Source organism: Bidens hawaiensis, unplaced genomic scaffold, assembly GCF_021521415.1.
Source record: "Bidens hawaiensis isolate Kalapana, Puna unplaced genomic scaffold, B.hawaiensis_p1.1 tig00033307_1, whole genome shotgun sequence".
Classification (NCBI taxonomy): domain Eukaryota; kingdom Viridiplantae; phylum Streptophyta; class Magnoliopsida; order Asterales; family Asteraceae; genus Bidens; species Bidens hawaiensis.
Genome location: NW_027495714.1, coordinates 42,662 through 60,224, shown reverse-complemented (window position 1 = coordinate 60,224; position 17,563 = coordinate 42,662). Strand labels below are relative to the sequence as shown.

General features: G+C 44.2%; 1 protein-coding gene across 2 annotated transcripts in view; it reads right to left on the bottom strand.

The window, feature by feature from the left end:
• Nucleotides 1–6,709: 6,709 nt before the first annotated feature.
• The window catches only part of LOC143584773 (abietadienol/abietadienal oxidase-like), a 48,353-nt gene continuing 37,499 nt past the window's right edge, over nucleotides 6,710–17,563 (bottom strand). The window contains exons 2-5 of one of the 2 annotated variants that reach the window (XM_077066744.1): nucleotides 10,626–10,704; nucleotides 8,797–8,918; nucleotides 8,571–8,698; nucleotides 6,710–6,851 (exon numbers count right to left, since the gene is read on the bottom strand). In XM_077066744.1, the coding sequence (XP_076922859.1) occupies nucleotides 6,761–6,851; nucleotides 8,571–8,698; nucleotides 8,797–8,918; nucleotides 10,626–10,704 (420 nt within the window). In that variant the 3' untranslated portion in view covers nucleotides 6,710–6,760. The remainder of the gene's footprint in view (nucleotides 6,852–8,570; nucleotides 8,699–8,796; nucleotides 8,919–10,625; nucleotides 10,705–17,563) is intronic. The other variant, XM_077066745.1, reaches the window with a different exon arrangement.

Here is a 17,563-nt window from a genome sequence, read left to right as displayed (position 1 = left end):
GAAGGGCTTCTCAAGTCTCCACGTCGACGTCAGCCACTTCATCACCTTCATCATCCCCTGCAGCATCTGACGCGGCCTGCTCTTCATCTCCGAACTGACCGTAGTCAAGTTCTTCCTCCTCATTGGAGTCTTCTATCACGACGGTGGCAGGAGCAGATTTATTCGCAGCGCCAGAGCCGCTGGCAGGGGCAACATCCCCCGCGCCACCATCATCGCCACCAGCCCTCTCGCATTCATCGAGCAACTTCTTTAGCGCGCCGAGGTCGGGCTGGTCAGCAAGCGCAGCTATCTGCAAAATCATTAGAAAAATATTGAGTACAAAACACTTGGAAAAATTAGTCAAGTAAAACTCATTAAGGTCAAGGTACCTGCATAAGGATGGGGATGGGAGTATTCATATACTTTTCCCCCACCGCGGCCATGTCCGCGCAGGCCGCGTCGCTCTTGTAAGGGTACTCGGATGGGTTCTTCTTCAACATGCCATAGTCATACCCATCCGTAAACCCTTCAGCTCGGCCCACCAAGCGCGCGGCGGCATTGCAGTCCATCACAAGGGCCTGAAACTCGGCGGAATATTTCATCGCCAAAGTGCAGCGAGTTATGCCCTGTGACACCAGCCATTGGCGATCCTGCGCTAGGCCAGCAACAGACGTCTCGAGGACAGGAACCTGGGAGTTTAATAACTCAACAGTTTCCTTAGTCTTTTGTAGCTCCTCCTTATCAGACGCTGCTGCCGCCAAGATTTTTTCTTTTTCCGCCTGCGCAGCACCAAGTGCTTCCTGGCTGGACGCCGCCGTCGCCAAGGCCTCATCCCTATCGGCCTGCACGGCCGCCAAGTCCCTCTTCAGGCGCGCAACCTCGCTCTCCAGTGATGATTTTTCAGTGATACTCTGGACGATAGCTTGGTCACGCGCCTCAGCCTGCTGTTCCAAGACACGCACTCTGCGCGCGTACTTGGCAACTTCGGCCTCCGCCAACTGCTGCTTCTCCCGCGCAGCTTGGAGCTCATACCCGCGCATAATATAGGCGGTGTTGGCACTTGCTCTATTTTCGCTGAGCTCCGCCTGGAGTTTCTCAGCTCGTGCGCGAGCATCAGAAAGGTTCCAGGCAGCCACCTTAGCCTCTTGCTGGGCTGCCACAAGAGCATCGCGTACTTTAATATAATCGCGATGAAGCTCTTGGGAGGCAGCAAAGAAGGCTGACCCAGCGAAAATGTGATCGTTGAGCAAGTCAGCGCGAGTGCGCTCCTCCTGATACCTCCTTTCAGTAGGAGGCACGGCATGAGCCCAGAAGTCCTCGCATACGCCCATGGATTGGAAGGAACTTTCTTCATTAATATTCCATCTCGGGCGATAAACGTGGTCACCATCCTACAAAACACAAGAAATGTTCTAAGTCATAAAACATACTTATATGGAGGTACGCGCAGCGGAGCAACAAATTAAAACATACCTGCGGGGATGAAGCAGAAAAGTCAGCGCCAGCCCCACCAGAAGTATGCGCTGCGAAGACTTGTGGCATCGCAGGGCTGGCGCGGTCTCCCAAGGAGCCCTCAGCTTGAGCCCCCTCATCCTCCTCATCTTCTTGAATAGGCCTCTTCTCCTGCGACCTGGGGGGCTCCAAACCAGCCTCGCGGAGAGGGCTGCGCGTAGGAGGAGGCGAGGGAGGTCTCGACGCCGCCAGTTCGGCGCGCAAAACGGCTTCCTGCTCTTTTGTTACCCCAATAAGGGGAGAATCAGCACTAGCAGGAGCAGGACCAGAACCAGCGGCGCCGCCAACGGCGCCAGGAGTGTCGCCAGCAACTTGTACGCCAGCTACAACTCCTATGAACAAATCAACAAGGAAAAATGGTTTATGACTGAATCCAAAAGAAAAATAAAGAAGACAAGTGTGCAAAACATACCTTGGCGCAATTCTGTTCGCGCGGCGAACATCGCCATAAAATTCATTCTACCCTTTTCAGAGGGTAGAACAGGGGACTCCGAAGCAGCCCCCGGCGCAGCCTCAGCACCTTGTGGCGCCTGTGGCTCATCTCCTACCGTCGCCGGTTCTGCAAACATTCAAAGGAGGAAAGGTTTAATAACAATTCAGCCAGATGAAGATAAATAAAGTATACCTGTTGCAGGCGCGGCACTGCTTCTCTCTTCAGCCGCGCGAAAGGACGAGGCGACGCCACCATACCTCAAGTGGACAGGAGGTCTGCCCACTCTCACAGGCAGGGAAGCTAAAGAAACCTTTGTGGTAAACACTTGGGTTTCCTTAGGTCCCTTCGTTTGAGCATGGGGATGAGCGACAGGGGTGTCATCTTTCTTCTGTTTCTTACTGGCCCCTGCGCCAGATTTCCCCTTAGCTTTGCGCTTTAGTAGGGGCGCCTCCTCTTCCTCCTCCTCCTCTTCCGCGAGCTCTAGCTCGTAGTTTTCAAGCGCATCTACAAAAACAACCAACAGAACTGTTAATAAACTTGGGTATTCTAAAGGAATGAGCATAAGTGCGAAGGCTTACCAGGCGCGTCACTGTCAAAGTCAAATTCCAGATCCACTGGGATGAACATGTCATCGAAGCGATCTGGGAAACCAACTTCCCCAGCGCCAAGCGCGACGGAGCCACCCTCCACTTGTTCATCATAAGCGGCAAGGACATAATCCTTGGTGACCGCGCAAAAACAAATCAAGTGATATCAGCAAAAGAATTATGTTCGCGCAGAAAAAATAAATAAACCAATGAAATAAACTTACACAACCCGTCGACTTGGATAACGGGCTCAAGCGCGCTATCGGCCCAAAGCTTACTCATGCCGACCCCAACCAGCGCCTCCTCGCAAATTTTCTTCGCGGGGGATGGTTCGGCGGTCAGTTTCTTAACCCAGGCGCCAGTTGGGTTCTTGAGGACACCCTCATCCGCAGGCGCAGAAGAGATAGAGCGCATGGTCATACGGATGGGGATCACACCAGCCCTTATGTAAAAGAACCTCTCAGACCAGTCATGAAGGCTCTTGAATGAAACAGTGGAGCACTTCACCTTCTGACTGCGAGGAATGAAAGAGATCCAATTGTCCTGGATCTTGGGCTTGTAAAAATATTGAAAGCGCCGAGGAGTGGGTTCCTCGCGCTGGGATTTGCACATGAACTCAAAGTGAGTCACGCGCACGAGTCCAAACGGATGGACTTGGGATATATGAATCCCATAGAACTTCAGCAGTGCACCCACAAACCTTGTCATCGGGAGACGAAGGTTGCAGTGGGTGAAAAAGTGGCTATATAGGGAAATATAGCCGGCAGGCGGGTCCGCCGCCGTTTGCCCGGACCTAGGCAACATGCAGCCAAACAGGGTGGGAAAGCCCTGAGAGGCGATGAGGTTGTCGAGATCAGCCTGCTTCAATTTGCAGAGGATTTCATTCCACCTTTTGGTGGCCTTGGTCCTCCCTACTTCCTCCGATGTGGTCTCAACAACCCTCTTCCCTTTCCCCTTTTGCTTCAATGTCGACATCACCACAGATTTCACACGGCGTCTTCGAGAGGCAACAGAGGTGATTGAGGGGCTAGACGAGTCTGAACTATCAGACATACAACTGCAGCAGCAGATAATCGAGAAATCGAAAAGATGAAAACACTCAATTCAGAATATGAAAGGCAGAAACTCGAAAATTATCAACAATGAAGATGAAGATAAAAAATTTCCTAAGGGCCTCCTTTTATAGGCCCAGGAGAGAGAAATGTGGCAGCTGATCGGATTTCACGCGCCCCCACTCGCGGGTGCAAGCCAACGAGGGCGCGACACGTGTCCCTAACACTGTTGAGGGGACATAAAATTGTAACCGACCTGCCACGGAGCAGAGACGCGCCCCCACTCGCAGGTGCTAACCAATGCGAGCGCGACACGTGTTCAAGACAGCTGTGTGAGGGGACGTGAAAGGCAACTGTAGCACCTCGAGCACACGAAACGTCTGACATGTTTACGGCGCACGTCACCACCAACTAACCACGTGTTCGACCCGTCGTTTTCAACCCTTCGTTTTCAACCAAATGGATAGAAATTCGCGCAACGATGGAAGCAACCAGGAAAACGACAAAACCCCGTTTAAAGACAAAAATCAGTAAGTCTAATATCCATCTTACCGCGCTCGCGCGAGATAAGACACACATTAGACTGGGGGGGCTTGAAGAGGTATGTACCCGCCTCAACACCGAGCAAGGCGGGTCAACCCACAAGATAAAGACATTGTGAAGACACAAAGCCAAAACCTATGCGCATGGCGCATACGTTACATCCTCAGGCACACATATGCTCGCGCATCACATATGCGCGCGGCGCATCAGCGCGCGGCGCATATCACATGCTCGTGCATATCACATCTGCCCAGACACACATGCTCGCGCATCACATATGCGCGCAGCGCATCAGCGCGCGGCGCATATCACATGCTCACGCATATCACATCTGCGCATGAAATATCTGCGCGTGAGAATAAAGAGAAGACCTCGCGCATCCTCAGGATGGGCGCATATCACACGTGCGCATAATCAACCTCGTCCTTATCCCAATCAGGATTAGGGCAACCTTGATGGTGCACGTCAGACAACCTTCCAGAAGGCATCTTTTTAAGGAGAAAGAATATGCTGATGTTGATAGCTGCCAAATGAAAGGTCGACAACTCAGCATGACACATGTGTTACCACGTGATTACAACCAACGAGAAAGCGCCAGGTGTCCCAGAGGACACGTGGCGCGGTGCGATTGGAGGAAGCCAACGAGGTTGAGCCCAACCGGTGGTAACCCTAGCACTATAAATACAGCATCAACTCCACTTTGATGGGATATTCATACTCAATCATTGACAGTTACAAGCAGTGATCACACATTCAATCATATTGAATCACATTCATTCACAGTCAGTTACATACAATCACACAGTCTCACAACCAAAGGGTATTGAGCAATTAAGCAAATACTCTTGAGATTCTCTGACACATTATTATCTTCTCCACAAATATACTGATTCTCACGCCGGAGGGTTACCCCAAAGAGGACCCCTCTGTCCCTTTCTGAGGGGTAAGTAACGGCGCTGTTCATTTTGTAGGTGGAAGAACACTGATCCAGAAGAACCGTCGGTGAAATAGTATAATCACACCCGAGGAAAGTAGATCTGCTACCAGTGAGTAGATCCACGTTTCTTCAATTATGTTGGTTTTGTAATTTGGAACATCCTTCTTTGTAATCAAACCCACCCCTCCAAAATCAAATAATTCCATGACTATTTTTAATACCAAAGCAATTTATCAAAACAATTCTTTTCTTCCAAAGAATTTCGATGAGAATATTTAAACAGTAAACCGATAATATGGGGAAAACTTATCACCGTATTCAAAATTTTGTATCAAGATTAATGTTTAAAAAGTAATTCATAAATTAGAATTGCACTTAAAATAAGACGTCAATTAATATATGTTGGTGCACATGAATTGAATTATTTTCAATCAATCTATTCATTTTTTCAATTAACATAAGTGCACATTTTGTTATCACAAAATTTTTATATGTATTCATGACCACTGAAACAAAATAATGCAATTTATGAAAATTGATTCCACAATCATCAAACGAAATCAATTTTAAAATTGAATTGTGTGTTCTAGAAAGTCAACCACCAACACATACCACTCAAAACATTACGGAGACATATAAAGAACACTTTTCTTTATCATATATATTATAATTAAACACATGAGATTGGACTACATCTCATTTGACAACCTGATTGTTGTCTAGTTTTTGATCAAATTGATTTCACAAAAAACGGTCGAACAATATAATCCAATCAAACCCTAATAGGTTTATCTTTGTTGTATATATTGCGTACCTGGAGAATGAATTCGATCAATGATGCAAACCTGTAATCATGATTTCAATCTTGGTTTATTGTACAATTGCCTGGATTAATCTCTGAATCGTGATCACTTTCAGATAAACCTATTTGCGGGTTACACGCAATGATTTATCGGATGAGACAGAGATTTTATGTACATGGAATTGAATTTTGATGAATCTGTGATTGTGATGAAGAACAAGAGAAAGTAACCGTCTCTTCTGTTCTTTCTATGCGATCAAGTCGGGAATACCAGAGAATAAAACCATCGGTCTATATAAACCGATTTCCATCTCTTATCCCACATAAGCCCAAATAATTATTTAGAAGCCCACCTATTATTATACTTAAGCCCAAGTATAGCCACATAATAAATTCAAATAACATTTAGAATTAAATTGAGCCCGCACTCCCGCATCACCTAACTCGTTTAATCTCTGACGTTATTTTCTCGATCGACAAGTTAATCCAATAACACTAAAATATCCAACCAGGACCAACAACCGACTTATGGTTTTCTTGGAGAATAAAAATTTCATGCCCAGGAGAGTGAGTGAACCAGTTACCTTTCTCTTTGGATTTCAAGTACGTGACATAACACAAACCTAATGAATAGATTGGACATAAAAGTAAAGTGTTTATTTTATATTTTTGTAAAAGGATACCACATCTTTTGAAATGGTGCCAACTGATTTGTCGTGTTATTACATTGCATGGCAAGAACACCCAATATTTCAAAAACAATTCAGAAAATGAAACACAACGTACTATCTAGCTAGTCTAATGTTCTTTTATATATCCACACACATAAATATCATAAAATATATATACACATTCATGCACACATATACACATGTATATATTACGTGCACCCACTTATTTCTATAATCAAATATATCATATTATTTTATATAGTTTGATTGGAAATCCATTAATCAACCCAGCCGACGGGAAGAAAGACATTTTATCCTCCTTAACTTGGCTCCACCTGAAACATGCAAATGATTTTGTCATATTGAATTCTTAATTACATGCAAACATATGCATATATATTACACACAAATCATGTGTGACCACACATATATATGTTTATGGGTAAAGGTAAAATACAAAGAGAGACAAAAATAAGAAGTGTGAGAAATAAGAAGTGTGAGAAGGATTTGTGGCCACATAAAAAACCTCTCAATAAAAAATTAAAAAAAATAATAAAAAAATCATAACTCAAAATATAAATAAAAAACGAAAAAATTATAAAAACCAAAATGTATACCCCGTCATTCCCGTTCCAAAAAAAAGAAAGAAAAAGACATAATGTCGAGAAAAAAAGACACAATGTCGGAAATGAATAAATAACACAATGATAATAAAAAAAGACACAATAAGTCGCAAAATTTTGACACAATACCGAAAAAGATACTATAATGTTGAGTAATATAACACAATATTAAAGAAAAAAAAGACACAATGTAAAGGAAAAAGGCAGAATCAATAACGAAAATAAACACAAAATACAATGATAAATAAAAAGACACAATGATGTTTTTTTAGAACGAGGAAGACGGTGGAAACATTTCTGCGTTTTTACATTTTTCATTTATTTATTAAATTTTGAGTTATAATTTTTTTGTGGCTAGAAATAGGGGTGTTCATCGGGTCAACCAGATCGGGGTTTCAGGTTAATCGAGTCGGGTTAGTCGGGTTTTCCTTATAAATATCTAACCCGCAATCCAACCCTATTAAGGTTTGGGTTAGTCGGACTCAGGTTTTGAGTTTTGGGTTAGTCGGGTAAATTGGGTTGACAATGTTACTTTACAATTTTAAGTTGTTTTTTGTGTTTGTAACCTGTAGATTGCAAAATTTCTCATACCACTCAATTTTCAATTTCTTTTACAAGTAATTATCTCATGATTTCACATATAGACCTGTAACCAAACGGACATGAACAAAGGCATGTCAAACACTTAATCGAACAAAAATCTGTGTTCATATTCTTTCATTTGAAATCTAAACGAAAAGTTCACGAACATAAATGAACATAATTAAACAAAGATAAACGAACATTAAGGAACATATGTGTACATACATTAATGAACACAAACATACATAACGAGCATAAATGATCGCATTCAAATAAACACAAACAACAAATATAAAACATATTATGGTGATATAATTACTAAATGCAAATGATATTTAATAATTTTCTATTAATATGTAAACGAACATGAACGAACGTAAACGAACTTAATGAACGATCATAAACGAATATTCACAAACATGGATGAACGAGTGAAATATGTGTTCATGTTCGTTCATTTAATTAAATAAACACAACAAAATTGAACTTTCCGCCGAACGGTTCATAAACGCAACATTATTGCCTTTATAGTGCTTATTTCACCTTTTAATAATTGTATTTAAGTTAAGTATTACCACTAATCGGGTTATACGGGTTAACCCGAAACCCGACTTTTTTTTCAAAAATGAACCCGAAACCCGACCCTATTAACAATTCGGGTTAACCCAAATAACCCGATTGCTACTTTTTAACCCGGCCTGAATTTGCTTATTCGGGTTCGGGTATTTTGGATACCCCTAGCTGAAAACTCATCCTTCTCATTTTTATTCTCATTTATAGAATTACTTGACCCTATATTTATTTATGATGGCAACTAATAAGATCAAATCTCACAAAATGATATCACACCTGTAAGACATTACAAAGTAATGCAAAAATAGCGCGATTTGAAGCCGAGCCAACTCTGCACCAGGACACAAACGAGATCCTCCTCCAAATGGTGAATAAAATGGGTTATTTCTCCAATTTGCCTTCTCCTTTCGTAAAAAAAATTTATATTAGTTTCAAGCAATAGTGACACGTACTGACGTACAACATAAATATATAAAACAAGATATGCATATATAAAGCTCACTAGGTTCTTCGGATCCATCCATCTAAACGGATTAAAAGTAGTTGCTCCTTCATAGAAGTTTTCGTCTTGATGAACAAATGAAAGAAATGGAACCACAAAGCTTCCTTTGGGGATAACATAATCTACAATGTTGTTTGTCGCAAGCATAACTTGTGTTAAGAATCCAAACATTAAACATCAGTGTCATAGGTTTTTATGTATTATATAGTACATGATTCTTGCTTGTCTAGTTATATACTTATATATTCATCTAACATATAAGTGACATCATTTATAGATATTTTTCAAAAACTACGAGTAGAAAGAAATTTGGATCCTTGGTTGTTTGACAAATTAAATATTGTGTGAGTTTATCTCGTTTATATACGGTAGTATGATTGGCTTTGCTATTCAAAAAGGAGTTGCGACACAACTTGTTGCCCGTTTGTCTATCACTTTATTGTAATCGTTTTAAGTTTAATGAGTAATCGAGATGTATAACTTACACACTAGTATAAGGGGCTGTTTGTTTTTTTTAAAAAGCTCTTCCTGACCTTTTTTGTCTACGTCGCGCAAACCACGGGCATATGTTATGGTCTGCAGTGTGTTTGTTTTTCGGAAGACCTTTCATTAAAAAACATCTGCGCGTTCTCTTTTTCTAGAAGTTCTAACCCCTTCTATACTTCTTTCTTTTACATCAAACATACCATAAACCTCCAACCCTAGTCTCTCCTTCCCCCTCCAACCATCAACCTCTCCTCCTCCATAACCACCTCCACCGCACCTCCCGAACCACCGCCGCCGCGCCGGTCACGCCACCACCGCCACCCCAACCGTCCTCACGCCGCCACCGCTCCTTCTCTCTCCATCTCCTCTTGATTTGTTCAGCTTTTATCAAACTACTATAAATTATTTTCAGATTAAGTATGTTTGAATGTATAAGATTTTCTGTAATTTTGGTTTGTAATTTTCCAATGGTGCACACTCGATGGTACCGGGCTATCTTGGTGGGAGGTATGTATTGGTTGTTTCATGGCTGCAGTGGTATCACTTGGATTTAATATTTCAGTTGTGCCTCGACAAGCGATGTCGTGGACCGGTTTGATTCTGATGTATGAATGGATTTTTACAGTATTCTTTTTATTATTGATGTTACTTGCACATGATATGCACATGGGGGAAAATTGTGGCAAATCAATCTGGAAATCGCGGTCCCGGAGCTTCATAATATGATTCCGAAAAAGGTTTGTTTATTTATTTGTAAAAAAAGGTATCAATTTAATGCCTATAAATAATAAATCATCTTTAAGTTGATTTAAATTGGTTATGTAGGTCAAATGAAATTACACAACATTTGCTCTGGTAAGTCCATGAAAAGCTCGAACTAGATCAAACAAGAACTTGAAACCGCCTCACCAGGTCTAAACTACTACCGCACCTTGCGCTAGCAAGTCCACGAATACTTCAACCAAGATTATATGTTTTTGTGTAGGTTGTATAATTTTGTTGATATTTAATGTACACACGTTTAGGATATATGTATTTCTATGTAGTTTATATATAATTATTATAGTCGAATACATGTGTAGGTTTTGTGGTTTTATGAATATTATTTCAGTGTTGTTTGACTATTATTTAAATTTCGATGTTGAATGACGTTTTTATTTAAATTCCATCTTATTTAAAAATTTCAGTTTATATTAGCAGTTTGCAGATGTTAAAAACAAATAGTCTTCTTCTTGCAGACTGCAGAGGTTTGGTCAACATCTTCTGCTACAGATGCATGCAGATGTGGTCCGCAGACTGCAGATATTTTAACTCTCAAAAAAACAAACAACACCTAAATGTACCTTGATATTCAACATCTTCTTTCGCTTCTCTCATCAACCATATGGCTATCCCGCCTAAACGAAGAGTTTCATCGATTACCTACATCAAGTTACAACAAATGAAATTTGATAACAAGTTAAAACATTGCACTATACATACAATGTGAAGAGGTATGTACCCGCCTCAACACCGAGCAAGGCGGGTCAACCCACAAGATAAACACATTATGAAGGCACAAAGCCAAAACCTATGCGCATGGCGCATACAAAACATGCTCAGGCATCATCTGCCCAGGCACACATATGCTCGCGCATCACATATGCGCGCGGCGCACCAGCGCGCGGCGCATATCACATGCTCGTGCATATCACATCTGCGCATGAAATATCTGCGCGTGAGAATAAAGAGAAGACCTCGCGCATCCTCAGGATGGGCGCATATCACACATGCACATAATAGACCTCGTCCTTATCCAAATCAGGATTAGGGCAACCTTGATTGTGCACGTCAGACAACCTTCCAGAAGGCATCTTTTTAAGGAGTAAGAATATGCTGATGTTGACAGCTGCCAAATGAAAGGTCGACAACTCAGCATGACACATGTGCTACCACGTGATTACAACCAACGAGAAAGCGCCAGGTGTCCCAGAGGACACGTGGCGCAGTGCGATTGGAGGAGGCCAACGAGGTTGAGCCTAATCAGTGGAAACCCTAGCACTATAAATACAGCATCAACTCCACTTTGATGGACACATTCATACTCAATCATTGACAGTTACAGGCAGTGATATCACATTCAATCATATTGAATTACATTCAATCACAGTCAGTTACATACAAAAACACAATCACATAATCTCAGAGGAAAATACAGTATTCAGCTATTAAGCAATACTCTCCAAATTCCCTTACTCACACATTATTATTATCTTCTCCACCATATACTTATTCTCACGCCGGAGGGTTACCCCAAAGAGGACCCCTCTGTCCCTTTCTGAGGGGTAAGTTAACGGCGTTGTTCATTTTGTAGGTGGAAGAACACAGATCCAGAAGAACCATCGGTGAAATAGTACAATCAAAACCCGAGGAAAGTAGATCTGCTACCAGCGAGTAGATCCACGTTTCTTCATTGGCGCCATCCACTGTTACATCGGCAATCAGATCTCATCAGATCTACATAAAAAAAAATCAATCACCATGGTTTCTGGCGTTCGTAACGTTGATCAAGCTCTGGAGGATATTGAACGTGAGGGTGTTAACGACGGACAGCAGGTTCTGAGGGTTCCGCGTGATTCTACGCGTACCACTAGCAACCGTCCCTTCGTCACAACCCCTCACGGCCAGACTGAAACTCCTCCAGACGATCTCACGTTACAAAATATGGCCGGCGCGAAATTGAAAGGACCAATGGGTCCAGAAGAAGAAACAAATGATCCGAATGAATGGCTCATAAACGAGCAGCGGCGTCTGATGGAAAAGTACAATGAAATGGTCAAACAGAAGAAGCTAGCCGACCAAACACAAAGGCAAGCGTTTGATAAGCAGACTACAAAAAGGCCGCGCGCGCCGGAAGAAGGACATTCTGTTCACACTGCACACACTGAGTTCAGTGATGAAGAAGTGCATAGCATGAGGAAGACGCGGGATACTCATGCAGGAGGCTCACAGCTCCGCGCGCCTGTGAACATGGCGCCTGGAGCCAGAGCCGATCTGGATCTGCACATGCCGTACAGCCCACCAGTCAGAGGGCAAGTGGACGTAACCACACCCTACAGACCAGCCATCTTGGTGAAACACTCAAAGTTCACTGCGCGCATCACGCAGGCTCCCATCCAACACAAGACCAAGATGCCAAGTGGTTTGGGTAAATATGACGGCACGACAGATCCAGACGATTTCTTGCAAGGTTTTTACAACACGGGAAACCTAGAGAGCTGGACGATGCCAACATGGTGTCATATGTTTGCTCGCTGCCTAACGGGCGCGGCGCGGGTATGGTTCGAGAGCTTGCCGACTGGGCAAATTGATGGGTTCGAGGAACTATTAGAAAAGTTCCAAGCCCACTTCGTACAGCAGCGCAGGCACACGCGCGATCCTGATGACATCATGCACTGCGTACGCAGGAATGATGAAACGATTGAAGATTACATCACTCAGTTCAATCAGGAGTCTCTGGCAATCGGAGGTATAACCGAGCAACTCCTGCGCGTGGCCTTTATACAAGGCGCGCGCAGTGATCAATTACGACGAGCTCTCGTAAGCAAAGATGGCATGTCCACCACGTGGGCCAAGTTAATGGAGGCATCGCGAGTTTTCGCGAGAAATGAAAAACAGATTGCCCAAGATAGGGCAAGAGAAAGAGCGCATCAGGCTGAATCACCGCGCAGCAAAGAGAAGAGGGCCAAACAGAACTCTGTATGGTCCAGGTTGCAGCCAACAAGTTTTTCTTCCGCAGAAAAGCAAGCGCAACCAAGCTCACCCCAGCCCCAAAAAGATGTTCGTAATCGCGGGGAGGGTGACAAGAGGGAGGGCGGCAGAGATCCTAGCAGACCTCTGCCAAGAATATGGACTCCCCTCACTAAAACACCTTCACAGGTGTTAAGTACTGAGAATGTTCAATTCAAGCCCCCCAAGCAACTACACTACAAGGGACCGCAAAACAGTGGCAAATATTGTGAATTTCACAGGTCCCCGGGCCACAACACCGACGCATGCCATCATTTAAAGGATGCGATCGAGAAGGATGTAAAATCAGGCAGGCTGGCTCACTTGGTGAAAAACCAAAGAATAGAAGATGAGCAACCGGAAGGAGCCTCTGCCAGCAAAGAAATACAAAAGAATCTGTGTGGCTGAGGGGGGACGACAAGGGCAGACGTCAAATAAGAGAAGCGCGCAAATCCACGGAGATTGGCGCGAGCAGCAAGTCATCTTCCCAAGAATCAGGGGAGGCCCTTCAATAAGCAGTCCTCTCGTCATCACCACACACATTGCTCATTACGATGTGTCAAAGGTCCTGGTGGACACTGGAAGCGAATCTGACATTATGTATGAGCAATGTTTCAGAAAGTTAGACCCGGCAGACCAAGCGCGGCTCGAAATTGTGAACGCACCAATCTGTGGTGTTTCAAATGAAATCATCCATCCCCTAGGCCAGATTCAGTTTGAACTAACTATGGGGGATGATGAGCACAAGCGAGCCGAAGTTGTCAACTTCTTGGTCTTGCCCACCACGTCATGCCACAATATGATCCTGGGTAGGGGAACGATTGCCCAATTTAATGCTGTACCGTCGCCAGCGCATGGCGCATTGGGGTTCCCTACACCAACAGGCGTAACATTTGTTTACCGCGATCATTTGTGCGCAGTGACAAGTACGCCGCGGGAAGGGAGAATGAAACTTCCAATGGCGGACAATGCGCCAGAGAAGTGGATTTTAAACCCAAAATTCCCAGAGCAAACGGTCACAATTGGCGCTACCATTTCAGACGAAACGAGATTGAGAATGAAAAGGTTGCTCACAAAATACACGTCGGTTTTCGCGTGGCAACACTCCGATATGACGGGGGTCCCGCGAGACTTGGCGCAACATTCTCTTAACACGTTCAAGTCGGTGGAGCCAATTGCTCAGAAAAAGAGAATCATGGGGGATGAAAAGGCGAAGGCCATGAATGAGCAAGTGGAGGACCTGTTGCGCGCAAACATCATCCGCCCGATCCGATACCAGACGTGGGTAGCCAATCCTGTGATGGTAAAGAAAAGCAACGGGTCATGGAGGATGTGTATTGACTTCAAGGACCTCAACAAAGCATGTCCAAAAGACTGTTACCCTCTCCCAAACATCGACGCAAAGGTGGACTCCGTGGCGCCATTCAAGCTCAAATGTTTCCTGGATGCCTACAAAGGCTATCACCAGATTCAAATGGCACCACAGGACGAAGACAAGACTGCCTTCAGAACCGACAAGGGTGTTTTTTGTTACACAAAAATGCCCTTTGGTTTAAAGAATGCGGGCGCCACCTATCAGAGACTTATGGATTCGGTTTTCAGTGAACAAATCGGAAGAAATCTAGAAGTCTACGTTGATGATTTGGTGATCAAGAGCAGGGAGGAGAGACAGATGCTCAAAGACATCGAGGAAACTCTTCAGCGCCTAACGGAAGTTAACATGAAGCTCAACCCTAGCAAATGTACTTTCGGCGCGGAAGAGGGGAAATTTCTTGGTGTAATGGTCACTAAGGATGGTTTCAAGGTGAACCCTGAAAAGGTGGAAGCCATCCTTGACATGCCTTCACCATCCACCATGAAAGAGGTTCAGAAGCTGAATGGTAGATTGGTGTCAATCAACAGGTTCCTAGCGAACCACGCCAGCAAATCTACTCCATTCGTTAACACTTTGAGGAACTGCTTGAAGAAGAGCCAATTCAAGTGGACGCCTGAGGCTGAGCAAGCTTTCAGTGAGATAAAAGAATGTCTCATAAAGCTGCCCGCGCTAACAGCTCCACTTCCTGGCGAAACCCTTACATTGTACCTGTCAGCTGGAGACCGCGCCATCGGCGCAGTATTATTGGTGGATCGCAAGGGGATCCAAACGCCAATATACTATGTGAGTCGGGTGCTGACAGACCCTGAGACGCGCTATTCCATCATGGAAAATTTAGTTTTGTCACTAACACACGCGTCGCGCAAGCTCCATAGATACTTCAATGGTCATCCTATTGAAGTTCTGACTGGTTACAACATCCAGCAAGTCTTGCGACGCCCCGCGCTCTCCGGAAGGCTGACAAAGTGGGCGCTGGAATTAGGTGAACACACGATCACCTATAAGCCCCGTCCAGCAATAAAGGGTCAAGTTTTAGCGGATTTCATCACGGAAATCCCAGAGGGAAAGATTGAAGAAGCTCAGCGCGAGGTAGACCCTCCGCGAGCAAATGATGAAGAAGATGTTTGGAGGCTATTCACTGATGGAGCCTCCAACAGCGAAGGGTCCGGCGCAGGCCTCAAACTGGTGGACCCTGATAATCATGAATATACTTATGCTATTAGATTGGACTTCAAGAGTACCAACAATGAGGCTGAGTATGAAGCCTTGCTGGCTGGTCTGCGCATTGCGCGCAAGTTTGGAGTTAAAAGGCTAGAGGCCCATGTTGATTCTTACTTGGTAGCTGCTCAGGTCAACGGCCTTTATGACGCCAAGGAGAACACAATGCCTCTATATCTAGAGCAGGCAAAAAAGCTCGTTGAACAGTTTGACTTCTTCAGAATCATACACATCTCGCGCAGCGAAAATAAGTCTGCTGACGCGTTGAGTAAGATGGCTTCAACTAATTTTGATCACTTTGGCAAAGATGTCAGGGTGGAAGTGATGAGCAACCCGTCAGTGCAAACGCAATCTGTCCTTGTAATTCATACAACCCCTTCATCCTGGATAACTCCAATAATGGAATTCCTGAAGGAGGGGAAGTTACCGGACGATCGCGCACAGGCGAGAAAGATAAGACACAAGGCGCAGAACTATGAACTACTTGATGGTACATTATATCGACGCTCTTACCTAGGACCGCTCATGAAATGCCTGGATGCTGAAGAAGCAAGCTATGTGATTAGGGAGATTCACGATGGAATCTGCGGAATACACGCTGGCCCGCGCATGGTGGTTGCCAAGGCAATGAGCTCAGGCTACTATTGGCCAGGCATGTACTTGGATGCGCTGAAAGAAATCCAAAAATGCAAGGCATGTCAGAGCTACGCGCCAAACACCATGCGGCCAAAGAACAACTTGATTCCGGTGACCTCTGCATGGCCTTTCCACAAATGGGCCATTGATATTGTGGGGCCCCTGCCGCAAGCGCAAGGGCGAGTGAAATTTTTGGTAGTGGCGATAGACTATTTCACAAAATGGGTTGAGGCCAAGCCACTAGCAAAAATCACAGCTGAGGCGATGAAGCAATTTATCTGGAGCCACATCATTTGCCGTTTTGGCTTTCCTATGGAAATTGTGAGCGACAATGGCAAACAATTCACTGACAGGAAGATATCCAGCTGGCTCAAAGAATTGCACATCAACCAAATCTTCACTTCGGTCTACCACCCTCAAGGGAATGGCCAAGTGGAGCGCGCGAATCAAAGTTTGTTAAATGGGCTGAAGAAAAGGTTGGAGGGAGAATCCCATTCTTGGGTCGAAGAGTTACCTAATGTCCTGTGGGCGCACAGGACATTAAGCAAAACTAGCAATGGCGAATCCCCGTTCAGCCTAACCTATGGGACAGAGGCTATGATTCCAGCAGAAATTGGATGCCCATCCCATAGGGTACTCATGATGAGCAAGACTGATAACGAGCGCGAAAGAAGATTGGACCTCAACTTGCTTGAAGGACGCAGAGAAGCGGCTATCATCAATGAAGCCAAATACAAGAAAAAGCTGGAAAAATATTATAATCAGCGCGTTAATGAATGTCACTTCAAGAAAAATGATTTTGTCCTTCGAAACAATGAAGCTAGCCGCGCGATACCCCCAGGAAAAATGTCCCCCAATTGGGAGGGACCTTATCAAATTTCAGAAGATTTGGGGAAAGGCGCGTACAATTTAAAAGATTTGAATGGAAAAAAGATACCGCGCGCGTGGAACGCGGCACAGCTTAGAAAATGCTTCACGTAAAAGTTCAAATATGTAATCAAGGCCTTTAAGCCATCATGAATGATGATTCGCGCTATCTTTCAATATTTGTTCTATTACCTTTGCATACATGTTTCACACTTCCTTTATTAATTTGGAGCAATATGACAACACTATATTGACTTCAAAACAAAATAAAACGAAGTAAAACATACATGCGCGAGCCTTAGCTCAAACGCGTTAACGAGTCTTAACTCTAAAACGTCAGGGCCTTAGCCCAAACCTACGAGCCTTAGCTCAAACACGTTAATGGGTCTTAACTCTAAAAACGTCAGGGCCTTAGCC